At 31.0% G+C, this 15,460-nt stretch overlaps 1 protein-coding gene and 1 long non-coding RNA gene across 2 annotated transcripts in view; one reads left to right on the top strand and one right to left on the bottom strand.

Annotated features, from left to right (window-relative positions):
• LOC106677474 (TWiK family of potassium channels protein 18) overlaps window positions 1-15,460 on the top strand; it is a 168,850-nt gene that overhangs the window by 81,903 nt on the left and 71,487 nt on the right. Inside the window, exon 4 of the mRNA XM_067050072.1 lies at window positions 3,247-3,448. Within this exon, the coding sequence (XP_066906173.1) occupies window positions 3,247-3,448 (202 nt within the window). The remainder of the gene's footprint in view (window positions 1-3,246; window positions 3,449-15,460) is intronic.
• LOC136796411 (uncharacterized) overlaps window positions 1-15,460 on the bottom strand; it is a 171,198-nt gene that overhangs the window by 94,129 nt on the left and 61,609 nt on the right. The window lies entirely within an intron of this gene.

Below are 15,460 nucleotides of genomic sequence, written 5' to 3'. Positions count from 1 at the left end.
TTATTATAAATCAAATAATAAATATTACAGGATTTGAGGGCACTTTTTCAGTTCGTTATTCGTTGTTTTTTTCACTGCACAAAAACAGGATCTCTATTTATGACATTAGTGAGATTTTTTACCCACAATGGTCATTTTTATGCTGAAATTAAAAAAAAATTTAATTTATTCTTACTTTATTTAGTGAGGTACACTTTTTTTTCCTTTCTCCGCCTCAGTTGTTAATTATATAATTACCAACTGATTATTTAAATAACTAATTAGTTAAATTAATGGCAGGGATCACTTCTATATATATTTTTTGAACAAATAAAATGTTCATATAATAAAATAAGATGCCCAACAGAAATGAGCACTCCATATGCGCTACGAGTTATCCACAATTATTTTACCACTAGTCGGCTCAATTGAGGAATAGATGTTCATTAAGAAATAAATAGGTGTTCAATTTTCTCCTTCATTTATACAGTTGTATGCAATTACTATAACTTATTAAATTCCAATTAGTGTAATTTGAAACTAGTAAATAAAATTACATTTTGATTAGTAACTACTCTAATGAACCTTTGTAATTGTAATAATGGTCTGCTATGTATCTGTCGTCAGGATTCCATGATAATCGCTGAAGGCAATTATCCAAAAATAAGTTAATTAATTAAGATTGAGTCATACCAGTAATAATAATTATATTCTTTTCCAGGAGCTTTTTGTGTTTACCAGTTACCAATTAAATACCTTTATATTTATAAAATATTGCTACCATTAATTATATAATATAATAAGGGGCGTTATTGTGTAATATGATAGTAAATAAACCACATAAAGGAACTACGTATTTACAGTTTATTGCAATATGATTAAAATGATATGACAAATATGGTTTGCAATAAAATATGAATTATATTATAACTTACTTAATATATACATATAGTTGCTGTTTAGGCGGTGCGTGTCGTAGTATGTAGTGATATCTTCGCCGTTGGTCTCGCGTTGTCCCTAAGGGATGGCGTTCCAGATCTGAAAGGCTCTTCTTACGGAATAGGACTTCGTCTCGTCAAAGTGTATCCTATTTTTTTGTTTTGTTTTTCTAACCTCCTATTTATCTATTTTAAAACAATTATAATTTACTTATTCTAATAGAATTATATATACACATATATACAGTTTATCTTGTTTTGCCGGATGGCAGGTGCATCATACTCTTTCTTCGGTTTTCTTACTTCTGTTTCCACTTGTTCCAAAAAGGGAGGTCGCCTTTTTGGAATCCTATGTCCCATTGGTTATAAGCTACAACCCCCACTAGGTGAGCGTCTCCCTTAGGCCCTGAGAGGGGGTTGGAACCCACTGCCGATCACACGGTCCATCGGTCTTTACTCGGCGTAATGGCTTCTGCTCCTTCGACAAGTGGTACCCATTAACCAGGTGTGAAAAACTCTGGTATACAAGACAGGTATCCGGGAGGACAGTTATCGGTGCAGAGGTGGCTAAATTATTTAACGACATTTATCATATTGTTGTCCGAATTGTCAAAACCTAGATATATAACAGGTCCGAAATTACAATTACTAGTTGAACTAAAGTAATCGTTGGAAGTAAACCCTAGGATTACCAAGGAAATGGTATACTGTTTTATACTGATTTTAAATTAAATTTTATGACTAATTCCTACCGGAAACTTTTTTGTGCCGATGCGTCCCGATGACATAAAATTTTTTTACCGTATTTTTCCTGTTTCTGGGTAAACGGTGGGTAAAATTGAAACAGCATATTGAACAAAATCGTTTCAGAATACAATTTCCTATTAGAATTCATTATTACAATAGAGGTAATTTTTAATGGAGGTTTCATTATCATGATGGCCATTTTAGTAGCCTAAAAAAAAAAAGTTATGTTTCGTTGGGAGAAGGTGAGAAAATTCAAATATAAACTACATGGTACTGTTATGGCCCAGCGAAAATTAAATAGAAATTGTGAAAGTTAGGGAAAGTGAACATGTACACCTGTACACACTCATTAGAATTAGTAGTCATCAAACCAATAATTTCAAAACACTAATTCCTGAATAGACCATCGTTCAATTAATTTTTATGAATATGAAAATTGAGGACACGAGGTGGCTGAGGAACTTCCTTTTCTAACTAATTAAAAAAGGCTGAGGTGACTGAAGTGTACTGCTCCCTATTATTTACGCATATCGGGCTTTTCATACTTTCACTCCTATGTATTAATTCATTCTCAACATCTCAGTTAAGAGATATCGAAAAATAAAACCTCAATAAAATGACAAAGAGACTTCTTCTAGGTAAATATAGACCAACCGTGAGGTACAAAAAGCTCGAGGTGTCCCAACTGTTCGGCTGTCCATCAGTAAAGCCATTGAGTCGTGGGCTCTGTCAAGTTGCCAAGGACGTAGGAGTGTTCGCGATATAGAGTACGGTCCAATAATGTATGCAACATAAATGGCTTCTTCTATTTCTGACCGTAGTAAATTGAGAGTTTTTTTTGCAACTTCCATATAAACATAATTTTATGCAGCATGACAAATGGGTGACATTTTTGCTTAACCTGTTTTATGTTATCATAAAAAATATACATATCTGTTCCTTCACTGAAGATGTAGATATGTCAGAGATTCGAAGTATAAATACCCGAAATATACTGATATTTCCGGGATATAAAATAATATATATATATATATATTTATTTTATTTTAGGCCGTCCATAGCCCAGTTGGTTAGGCAGCGGGCGGCACCGGTTCGAATCCGGCCTGGGTGCATTGACTTTTTCCATTAAATGGTGGTCCCACAACCTTTGTCAACTGACATCTCACTGAGGCCGTAACTTATATTTGGAGTTCTAATACACAAACTTAGACAGGAAGAGCGTGTTGTCCTACAGGTTACAAATGGATTATAACCAAAGTCTAAAAATTAAGATTTAAAATGAATTTGCATTGTATTACATCAACAATTTATTTTTTAAATTATTCAAGAATCAATTAATAAGAAAGAAATAAATGAGGAAAAACCCTCATTCCAAAGTTTCTTCAAAATCCAGTTTTTCTCTTTAAATGTAATATTCTATAAAATATACTTATGTTCTAAGATTTAAGAAATTGATTGGTTTATATATATATTTTTATAATATTTAAAACATTCTTATGCAAACTTTAAAAACTTTTGTGTATTAAGTTTTAATTTTGCCTAATATAAATATAAATACTTTATTAATTGATTTTCTGTACAGCACTTCAGAGAAATGGAAATTCCGGAAAATAAAGATGACGAAGACGAATGGTTAGGAAAGTCGACGGCGTCCCTCCGAGCCTACGAGGGTGTCCTCCTGGAGCACTTCAAACAGGACACGCACATCATGTCCAAGGGAGATAAGCCACAGTGGGATTTCTGGTCTTCGGTCTTCTACTGTGGCACCATATTTACCACCATAGGTAACAATTTAAGTGTTTTATACAGTATTTATACTAAAATATTTACTTTACTAGCATAACTAATGATTTTTGGATCGATACCCTTTAGACTATGATAACAGGTGATGATTATGAGGCGGATCATATACAATATATAATACAATACATTTACTCAATACAATATTTACTACAATACAAAATTTTTACCAACTGTGTATGCTTTCTTTTAATCCATGCGACTGTGTTCCTACATTAAACAAACTAGTAGCGATAAGGATAAAAATTTAACTTTATTTTATCCTATAGTTTATTATCACATTCTTTCATATTTCGTTATTTACAGTTACATTATCACTATGATTATTTCATATAATCAAAATTGAAGGTACTTGAAAACAAAGATTTTTTTTTTTTTTAATTCGTCATTTAAGCATTTAGATAATATATCAATAACGATAAAACCTATCTGATATAAACGATGACATGATTATACATGGTCGTACCGAGTTTAATAAAAATCGTTAGAACCATTTTGAGAAAATCAAAAATATGGGAAAAATCGATTCTATAAACTGGTACTCATGGCCAGTCGATTTCTTCAAAAAAGTTGCTATAACATCAAAGGTTATAAACTATAACCGGTTCAATTATGTAATTTTAGTTTAGTTCCATTTTTCATTTTTGAGCTAGGCTATTTACACACACACTCACAGATAACTTTGCAAGACTTGATTAGTTATTTGGACTAGAACGTGTATTTTAGTCTACAACTCGAATTATAAATTCCTTTTAAAAAGATATTCTATTCATAGGTAAGTGAAAGTAAAAAATATAAAAGATAATATAAAATGAGTAATATTAAACAAAGCAAGGGCTGACATTTGAAAGCTATAAAAATAGAATTATCAAGATAAATAAATTTTAGAAATATAAAATTCCTGAAGTTGAAAAACAAAGATGTACAGGCATAACAACGTGAGAAGGTTAAAAATGAAACAGGGAGGAAGGCGTGATTTAATTCAGATAAAAGTAACATCATCCCATTTTTCTTTTTCCAAAAATATCACACTGTTTTCCAATTTCAGGCGCTTTTTAAATATTGCTGGATTAAACTATCAAGCAAATATTTCTAAAGTGATATAGGACCTTCGCTTCCTAGGCATCTTAGTGGGACATTATTTCCTCTTGTGAAATTGGGACACTTTGTGCATCGACCATCCTACTCACAGTAATTGCTTGTTTGAAAAGTCAGATAAGTAAGGCTACCATGGAGGGCGGGAGTGGAAGGTTTTATAGTACGAAAAAAAATGGGAATGGCAGGTTTCACACCGTTTTCAAATTTTAGGCGCTTTTTAATATTGCTCGATTATACTATCTTAAGTCTCCTCTGCCCGTTTTAAGAAAATATTTCAGTGATATAGGACCGTCGCTCCCTGGTGTCTTAGTATAGCGGGTCCGGCCGGGAAGGATGGCCTTTTTTTCTTCTTATATATCTTAAATACCTTCCTTTTCCTTGACACGAAATCAAAACTTCATTCTAAAAAAAAATAATTACGTCCAAAACGAGGTATTTTCTTTGAGTATCAAAATTATACGGAATCTTGTCATAAGGAATGTTTTCGAACTTACTAAAAAGGTTATTGAATATGTGTAGAGTAAAAAAAAACAGGTATACATAAAAAAATTCAAAAATATTCTGCGTTGAATAAGTATATGGATATCTAAAACTTATTATTTATTTATTTTTTACGTTTATTTTTTCACGTTAGGAAAAGCAATTTCAACTGTATCTGTAGCAATCGGTTAGATTTCCTTTTAGGCGGTCCAATACAACCTGAATATTTGTTGTAAAAACTATTTTAGCACCAACAATTGAAGTCACTGAAAATATATTCCATTTTATTTTATTTTTTTAATTCATCGTATTATATTCGTAAAAAAAAAAAAAATATATGCAGTAAATGCACCAGCAGTAGGTACTGCTACAATCTTAGAAAAGGGGGTTTAAATTATATTTTAAAAAATCGAAACCAATGAAGAGGTGAGTTTTTCTTAGTGTTTTATGATCATTTCTCAAGAATGTTCGCTCACCTTTTTTTTATTTTAAATCATTCTTTAGATACTCTATACAAAATGTAGGAGCTATCCTTTTGCTTACAAAACTATTAATTTTTTTCTACAAAAACACATCTCAGGTTCACTTAAGCAATTAATAATCGTTTATTTTTTATTAAATTAAAGGAAATTAGCAATGAAAGAGATTTATCAACTTAAAACGAACATAGAAAAGAAAACTATGAGTAAACTTATAGCGCTATACTGAAAAAAGTTTTTGTTAAAGTACCTACTAATGTTGCATCTACCCTACAACTTAATTAATTTTAGGTTAATTTAACCTAGATTGGAGTAATTGAGATTGACAGTGTGAGGTTGAAGGGTATGGGTTTTTCGATTTAACTAATTTTTTTTTCAAAGTTTTCTCTACTCGTTTTAAAGGTTAGATAAGACCGGTCCTAATTCTGGGCTTAGAGGGATTCTCCAGGGATGGATTCACTCCTACTATATTTAGTGTCATGATCTCCTTGAGAGATTGTGACGAGTCATACATCGACCAATACTCGCTATTGTAGAGTCAGAATTTCAAAATTTTCTAAAATATTTAAAAAAAATATTATAACCTATTTCTCCCATTTTCGAATTTACACTACTTTAACTACCTTTCGAAATGGGACTCTTACACGGTTTGTCGGAATGACAGTAAACCCAAAGATGGATGTTCTGACTGATAGTTTAGAGGTAATACTAATGAATTACCCAGAGAATTTAAAAACACAATCATTCGAAATTTAAAGAGAAGGAAGTACTGCGAAACTCAAGGTGGGGCTGCTGGTGCTTCGTTCCTGCCAAGCGGTTCACTTTATGCAGATGCCAAAATAATATCAAAAAAGCTTTATGTTTATTAATAATCGAACGAGACATAGCATAAAGTCTTAATTGTTAAATTTTTCATTTACAAGTGCGTAAGCGTAAATCAGAATGATTGTGAACAGGTCTTTGTAATTCAAATCAGTTACGTCAGTCTGAATGTTATTCCAAATAACCTTGTAGGAATCCTTAAGGAATCACTGCTCCTTTCACCATTCCTCTCATTTCTATTACAAAATAAATATATTTTTCTATTCTCATGTACTCTGTATTTGTTTTACTGCACTTTACATTTATTAATGGTGGGGCATAAACTGTTACGAACACAATTTAACACTCACTAGATTATAAATTTCGTTATTATATACTGTTTGGAAAAAATGTATACAAAGATTGACTGTTTCATTGGATTTTTACGGGTGATCAACTATTTCATCATTTATATATTTCCTGTTATTTATAGTTTCAATCTTATTTTGGTGTTTAGATGATTTTTTTTTTTGGTACTATGGGTTTATTCTTTAAGCGGTTTCTGACCGTTTGCATTAAGCGACAATTGTCTGCTTTATTTTACGTATTTATTATTCCTATTGGTATCTTCTATATATTCGCTCACATGCTTTTATGTTTTATATTATATTGCCATCTTAATTTTTGTTTTCTTTATCTGATTTTCTTTTTCCTTTAATTAAAAGTATCATAACTTATAATGACTGATTTTTTTCCAGTTTTTTATGATATTATTAATCGTCTCTTTTTCCTTCTTCAGAAATACCTTTCTACAACGTGGAATTGCTTCTTTATTTTCACAAAATCTTGATGCAGTAATTTGCACTCCTTTATCATCTGTTGAGTAGTTAGTGTGACTGACAGCTTTCTTATTTTGATCGGTACCCTTCTGTAATTAAATGTATATTAATTAGGTTGGTATGACCCAATCCTTATCTCGGTAATAACCACTTCTCTTAGCACTTACCCCCTGATTTGTAGCTTATTTTATTATATTTCTTTATTTGCCTGTGGAATTTCTGTCCACATTGACTTCTAGTTTTCGTGGACCTAATCTTTTAGATGCTCGGTCATGATGATTTGAAACCATTAAATTTAAAATGAATATAGGTAAATAAAAATTATATTGTGTGACACTTCATATAATTTCGAATTATACTGTAATTGTTATGTCCTTACGTTTATCATTAATATTTTGAACATAAAGAAACAATTCAGAGAGTTTTAATTGACTCATACCACATTGTTGTTGGAAACTAGACCAATTGTGTAGCTCAAAGGTCGATAGGTCTTTGACTTGGGACAGATCCAGAAGTAGTGGGGGATAAGGACCCGCTTAGGGGATATGGACCAAATCCTATTCCGTCTCGTCGTATTATTATAAAGATATTAGGGTATTTTATAAAGAAATTGAGCAAGTAGCAAACATGTTTTATTTATCGAGATTATTCTTCAGATTTATGATATTTTAAATATTATTATCATTAGTTAAAAAACATATCATTTATTGATTTCTTGTTAAGTGTAGGTTTAATTAATTTACAACAGAAAATTCTTTTGAACCTTTCTCTCAGCTGTATTTATTTTTGTTTATCTAAAGTTTCAGCTCTTAGGCCATTATCAAGGATACCTTGAAATAATCATATTTTTTACTTACATATTATCCATTGATAATAGTATATTTTCACTATCACATCTTAAAATTAATGTATCCGAATTTTTTTTTTCAATTCCAAACTATCATACTCAGGTTTCTATCAAATAATATCACAAAATTTTATTATGTGATATCTTTTTTTATATTAATAAATTACTGAAATAATGCTAATCTCCTTAAAAAAATTATAATTTTCTTTCAATCATTTTATATATTTATCACCTTGGTCAATTTGTTGTGACCCTTTCATGAACAAAACCTATCTTCATAAGGTTATGACTCTGTTTTAATAATTATATACAATAATTTTTTGCGCTTAATATATTTCATCTGCACATCGTCTCAATTATATTACTTATTTTTATTTTTTTATATGTAATTAACATTGTTATTAAAAAAAATATTGTTATCATTTTTTATCTTTTAGCTTCACAAAATTTTATTTTTATTTATCATTTGATCATTTTAATTTATAATCCTATTAAATTCTGAATCAATAATACTTAAAACCTGGTAAATAATATGGAATTATTTACCTAACACATAAAATAATTAGTAGTTACCGGTTTTTTAAGTTAATGTAAGTTTAACCTTTTACAAATATTACATAAAAAATTAAAAACCTCTTAAATAGGTGTAAGGTGTTTTAGTTCCAAACCACCTAGGTCTGAACAAGTTTAACTATGAAGACAATAAATTAATTGCTAAAACAAAAATTTAATTTTGCTTATATTTTCTCTTTGAACAAGCTGTAGTAGTTACCATAATTAGCTATGCTGAGAAAGAAGGTATTAATACTTGAAGTTCTCATCAACTATACCTACTAATATTTTCAAAGGCGAAAATGCCCTTTTCTCATCTTAAAATGAAAAAGATATATATCTATAACATAACAATATAAGTTTTAGAAACATTATTGATTTTTTTAATTAAATTTACATAGCTCTATTATTATAATATATGCCAAACAAGGATCAATCCTTGTTTAACGAACACCTGCAATGCGGCCCGTTCTGTGTTTATTTAGTTGAAATTTCAATAAAGCTTTCAATTTGATAAATATCAGTATATGTAATAAACATTTTAGAATACTTCAATAAAACTAACTCTGCTTTTATATACCCAATCACAAGTAATTTTTTTCAATATAAACATTTTAACAGAAATTTGATCAGTAATCTGCCTAAAAATATCAAGGTCTAAAGGGCAAATCGAAATTATGTTGCATGGAAAACCGCCGATTAATTCATACAATTATAGTGCAAGTTCAATTGCAATACCTTACCTGAATAGAACCGCTACATCGACTTCCCAACGGTTCTTTGTAAGAGTTCGAAAAGCTCCTGAAATGCTGTTAACAGTATAACCGCAGGGTTACCGAAGATGTGAATTCCGGACATAGATTATAGATGGACATCTATATTATACATAGACATAGATGCATTGTGAGAGGTAAAAAAGCGGGCTAATGCATTTCTAAGAAACTCATCAATCTAAATAAATATTCAACATATACAACTCATTATAAATAAATATTCTAACACCCAGGCATTGGGAGAGCGCAACGAATACGTTGTTGGGGTTCGAACGAGACATCTTGTTTCCAATTGGTCCTTATTGCAATAAATTTGTACTGTCATTGTTAATATCGTTAGCGACTTTGTGGAAATTCAGATGATGCTAACCAGTATTTTTTCCTCCTTAAATATGTTATACGATAAGATTTGAAATTCATTGATCTTTCGCACACAATGAGGTATATGACGAAGGCTTACCAATATTATTATTTTAAATATTCATGATTAGTCTAAAAGTAAGAACAATTGAACCATGTTTAAACATTTAAAACAACGTTTATTCATGTAGATTTTAAGGTTTTTCATTATTTGATATTTTATTTTTCAAAGTCTACTCCCTTATTAGTTAATTTCAGTTTTTTAAAGGTAGGGTAACGCCCGGGCTTAATTATGAAATTAAGCTGGACGAGTAGGGAACAATGAATTTCTATTTTTTTTACAATACTTAAAATTAAATTAAATTACTAGTGATGTTTTCTTATCTATTTCACCAAAATAAACGTCTTCATTTAATATAATTAATCTTCATACATCCAATCAAAATTAAACATTTGGAATATAACCAACGTTGTCAGATGAGGTCGAAATGAAAGCCACAATTAAATTCGAAACGAAATGTAATATGTAGAACATGGATTTGGTAGACGTGAGGCAACACTCAGTGGTACGTTCTCACGTTTTAAACTATATTGTAAGGCTAGAAGGTCCCTCATCCAACTCCTCTTCATTCTTCGCCAAGTTTCATCAAGAATGTCATTATTTGTCGTGTGTTATTGATTTATTGAGAAGTTCGTGCAATTTGTTGTGAACCAATTGTGATTGGGACACATGTTTTATCCGAATGTGTCCCTTTTTAGCAAGTCCATAAATTTTAAAAACGTAAATTTCTGTATGATGGTTAATTTAAGACGTTTGTAGAACGGGATATAATAATCTCAGCCGTAAATTTGGTATTTTAAGTTTATACCTCACGCATGGCCCCATATAAATCTTGCGTCAAAAATATTTTTCAAGTAACTTACTACAGTGGTTTGTGATTGTCTATGTAAACAAGAAGGCAGTAACTTAATTACATGTTGAGACTTATCATCGTTAAGTTTTTATTTCCATTGTTTACAACAATCTGTGTTTCGCCTAGTTTATGTTTTTTATTAGGTCTAGATTGTAATGGCAGTGTGGCCTGTCAAGGGTTCGTGTGTCTCATGATAATCAGTATCGTTGGTAAATGTCGCACCATGTTATCGCCTGTCTTATGTGTATATGATGTACAGTGTAGGGACAGGATAGAACCTTGAAAGACCCCCCACAGATATTGCTTTGATTTATGGAATCATCAAGCTTTGTCGGGCAGAATTGAAGCGCTTTCGGGCGTAAGGAATCTAGTCCATGTTTATCTTTGTATGGTTTAAGTATCATTAAAATCATTGAAGGGATTTTCCAGTCAGTGAGGAAATTAGTATTCCTTCATATACCGTTGTATAGAATTGTGAGCTATATACTAAAGCTATGACATAATCACTCTTTAGTTAGTCCATAAAATCCTATAAAAGCTTTTATTATAAAAGCAACCACCTTAGCTGAATATCATTAATGATAAAATCAAAATTACGGTGAATTTCGTTTTAACTCCTATATTTACAGAAGGAAAATACTACATGTTCATTTCCTTTTACTAATTAAAATCGTTCATTTGCAGGACTAAAGGGAACTGATTCCATATTCCAGGAATTTATGGAATACAAAGAATATCGTATTTCAACCACATTTTCCTGTTTCAATCCGGATAATTATTATATTGTATTTCTGCAGATTTTATTTGTAAATATTGCAGATATTTTATCCCTTTGTCCAATTTTTTTTATATTATATACTATACCTCAAATAAATCTTGAACAGAGGAAAGGCACTTATTTCTTGTTATTCAAGAAAGATAAAAGGAATGTTCCGATAGATTTAACAAAAGCTAGCTGCTAAAAAATGTTTGACCTGTCTGACATATCTCGAATGACAATAATTGTTTTGAATGCACTTTGATAAAAATATAAGAACATTAAAAGCTGAAACGTATCACCTATGAAATTTAATAAAAACTTTTATGATTCGCCCGGCACCATATTTCCGGTATGATCAGAAAACAATACAAAACTGACTGCAATTATTAGAAAGGACTATTAGAAAAACGGTAAGAGGAATATCTATGCAAAATGAGATAATAGACTTGCAATAAACTCACATACCTAATTAAATTAAAGTTTTTATTGCTAAACAAAATTAATCATTCTTGATATATTCGCATCAGTGGAATATATCAGAATAAAGAATATAAGAGAAGAAATAGAGCAATTAGTGCTATTTTCGAAAATATGTTCTCTAACACCTTGATTCGAGATAATTATCTCTTGATCTTATTGCTTTCGAAAGATGAACTATCACATTTAGTTAATTTTCATTGTAACTTTTGGTATTCACTTCTTATCTTTTCCTCTTCACCTTTGTAGTGCATTATGTAATTTAGTATAAGTGTTACATAAAAGAATAGCATATGTGTAAAGCATTATGCCCTGTGAAATTTTTTACACTTAAGGTGTTTTTTGTTGCTTTTTAAAATATAGAATACTTCAAGATTTTGGAAGTTGGAACTTCAAATTCTTTGTACAAAGAAGATACATTTTTAGCTCGTGACATTTTAGCACGTTAGGTGATGATATAAATATTTGTACCCACAAGTAGCGAATCTGAAATCGGATCACTTAACGTCAGGATATATTTTTGAAACCATGTTTTCCCCTTAGTTTATTTTAAGGTCTTGCCTCAGGAGAAAATTAAATAGGTTCTGGAATCGAGAGAGTAAAGTACACATAAGCGCACTCCGTTCCTGAGGACTGGTAGGGTTATAAAATAGGATTATTTCCGTAGTAGGGTTATTTGAATTCGTTTTTATTGTTCATTTGCAGCTTCATGGATTTAACTGCTTTGGATTTCAATCATGTATCTCCACTACGTATTATTCCATCCATCCTGGATAGTGAATGATTATTATAAAAGATAAATTAGACGATAACAAATTAAATTTTTTTTTTCATCAAAAGTTTAAAAAAATACTCTTAAATGATATTCTCTCTTGAATGGCGAGAAGGTCTCTTTTCAGCTGTAAGTCCTGTACCTTCGTGTAACTCCTATGTCTGTTTTCTTTTTATTGGATGTCTAAATTTTAAGATTCAAGCTGGTTTAAAATATAGGGGAAGTTTCCTTACCTTTGATTTAAAATTAATAAATTAGGTTAGTTTTAGTCAATTCCATTTTTTATACCAGCTCTGTGTTTCCCTTATCTTATGTTTTTTATTAGGTCTAGATTGTAATGTCAGTGTAGCCTGTCAAGGGTTCGTGTGTCTCATGATAATCAGTATTGTTGGTAAATGTCGCACCATGTTATCGCCTTTCTTATGTGTATTTGAAGTACAGTGTAGGAATATGGTTGAACTTTGAAAGACCCCGACAGATACTACTTTGATTAATGGAATCATCAAGCTTTGTCGGGCAGAATTGAAGCGCTTTGCGAATAATATTGGAGCGTAAGGAATCTAGTCTAGGTTTACCTTTTTAAGGTTTAAGTATCATTAAAATCATTGAAGGGATTTTCCATGGAGTGAGGAAATTAGTATTCCTTCATACACCGTTGTATAATCAATAGAATTGTGAGCGAGATACTAAAGCGATGGCCTAATCACTCTTTTCTTTAATATAAAAGATAAATTAGTCAATAACAAATTAGGTTTTTTTTTTCGTAAAAAGTTTTTAAAAATACCCTTAAATGATATCCTATCTTGTATGGTGAGGTCTCTTTCTAGCTCTACGTCCTGTACCTTCCTGTAACTCCTATGTCTGTTTTCTTTTTATTGGATGTCTAAATGTTAAGATCCAAGCTGGTTTCAAGTATAGGGAAAGTTTCCTAACCTTTAACTTAAAAATAATAAAATAGGTTAGTTTTAGTCAATTCACTTAGTAACCTAAGCGTTTAGTTATAAAATAAGCAAAACAATTAATACAATTATTAAATCAGTTTTCTGCTCATCCGCGATGTAAAATACTCTGTCAAATTAATCTCCCAACATTGGCCAAAAAAAACTTTAAAGAAGTCTGAAAGTGTAAAACGCATAAAACATGAACGAATCCATTTAATGTGTTATATTTAAGGACCATTTCAGAGAAAACATGAATTTCATTGTGAGCAGGATACAGTCTACCAAAATGCCAAAGTTACGATACCATTACCATATATGATATTTTTGCCATGGAAACTTTTCCGTTCAGGGATTAGGAAATAGGAATCCTTGCAACAAGTTGTAAAACTCGATTATAACATAGAATAGACTTTTCAATGCGAAGAGGAAACACTCGTACTCGGGAACGGATAAAAATAAGAACTCCTGATATTTCATCAGCCAACTCTACAAAACATAATAACTGCTAGTGTAAAAGATACAAGCAATAACTGGTAGTGTAAAAGATACAAGCAATAAAGATGGGAAAAAATGAAAAAAATACAAGCAATAAAGATGGGAAAAAATGGAAAAGATACAAGCAATAAAGGCGGGAAAAAACTTTTCTATCACGGAAGTAATAAGTAAATTTTCGTCATCCATCATGCTTCAGGAGGCGGTGGTGTCCAAGGTGAGGAAATCTCTCCTGAATGTGAGCACTCCTTTGACTAGATGTTTTAGAAGTCGAAACTAAAAATTTTTATCAACTTTCGCTTCTAATATCACTATAACAAAATTAATGGTTTCTCCTACGCGATAGGAAAAAATGGCACTTTAAATGTTTTTCTGAACTCTAAAAACTAAGCTTCCATTGTGTTCTGCATACTAAATTCTTCTCTCGTATGAGAAGTGGAACCCATTTTATCGCCACTCTCGGCAGTGGAGATAGGGAATGGATCCATAAGGATTCCTTTTACGACCAAATCTTGTAGAGTTCTCTCCTCCTATTGGCTGAATGATGTGGGAGTAGGAAGAGAGTTTAGTATTGGGTCACTCAGGTTAACAATCTTTATGATCTTCATTCTTCTTATATCAACAATTATATTAGATTTAAGGTTTTTGGAGTTTAAATTTAATTTGTAAAACGTCTGAATTGGAACCAGAAATTAATATAGTAGGAAATAAATTCGCAACCTAAATTATTGCCATATATTTTAATTATAAAGATAATAAGTATCATTTACTGAAAAACTCGAAACTAATATCTACCTAAATAAACCTACTCAGATTCGTCATGAGCTACATTGATTGAACTAACTGCCCATTAGATAACTTATTAGATACAAGATGAAAGTAACAGTAAAGAGTAAAGATCCTGCTATATCCAATTTTAAGCTATATCTTGGATGCCTCAATGGATTTCTACCTTAATACCATTATTGAATTGAATTTATCCATACACCTTATTCGCTGATTGTAAAAACATATTCACATTCCTGACTCAATTAGATTGTCAAAAATTACATACCACTTAAATGTTTCTTTTTTTTTTATAATTTATTTATTGTTATTTACAACTGTATACACGTATATGCAACAAGTAAATTTGCTGTAGGTGACATAGTGACATAAACAAACATGTGGCGAATCTACCCACTGATAGAACTCTAATAACATTTCTAGAGAAGAAGATTTCGAGGCCATCTTCTTTTCAGACGCCTAGGAGGAGTAGTAGGTAATGAAGGAGAAGCCAGGTTAGAAACAAGTGGATTTGGGTGGTTGAGAAGTTTATCATGGAAGGAATGGTATCTGGTTCTGGCCAAATCGGCAACATATAGAACATTGAGGTTCTGATGGATGACTTGATTTGTGACAAAGTAAGGAG

This window comes from Halyomorpha halys, unplaced genomic scaffold (genome assembly GCF_000696795.3).
Source record: "Halyomorpha halys isolate HHAL.00 unplaced genomic scaffold, Hhal_1.1 Scaffold100.1, whole genome shotgun sequence".
NCBI classification, from domain to species: Eukaryota; Metazoa; Arthropoda; class Insecta; order Hemiptera; family Pentatomidae; genus Halyomorpha; species Halyomorpha halys.
The sequence above is the reverse complement of the archived record's forward strand: the minus strand, read 5'-3'. Positions and strand labels throughout refer to the sequence as shown.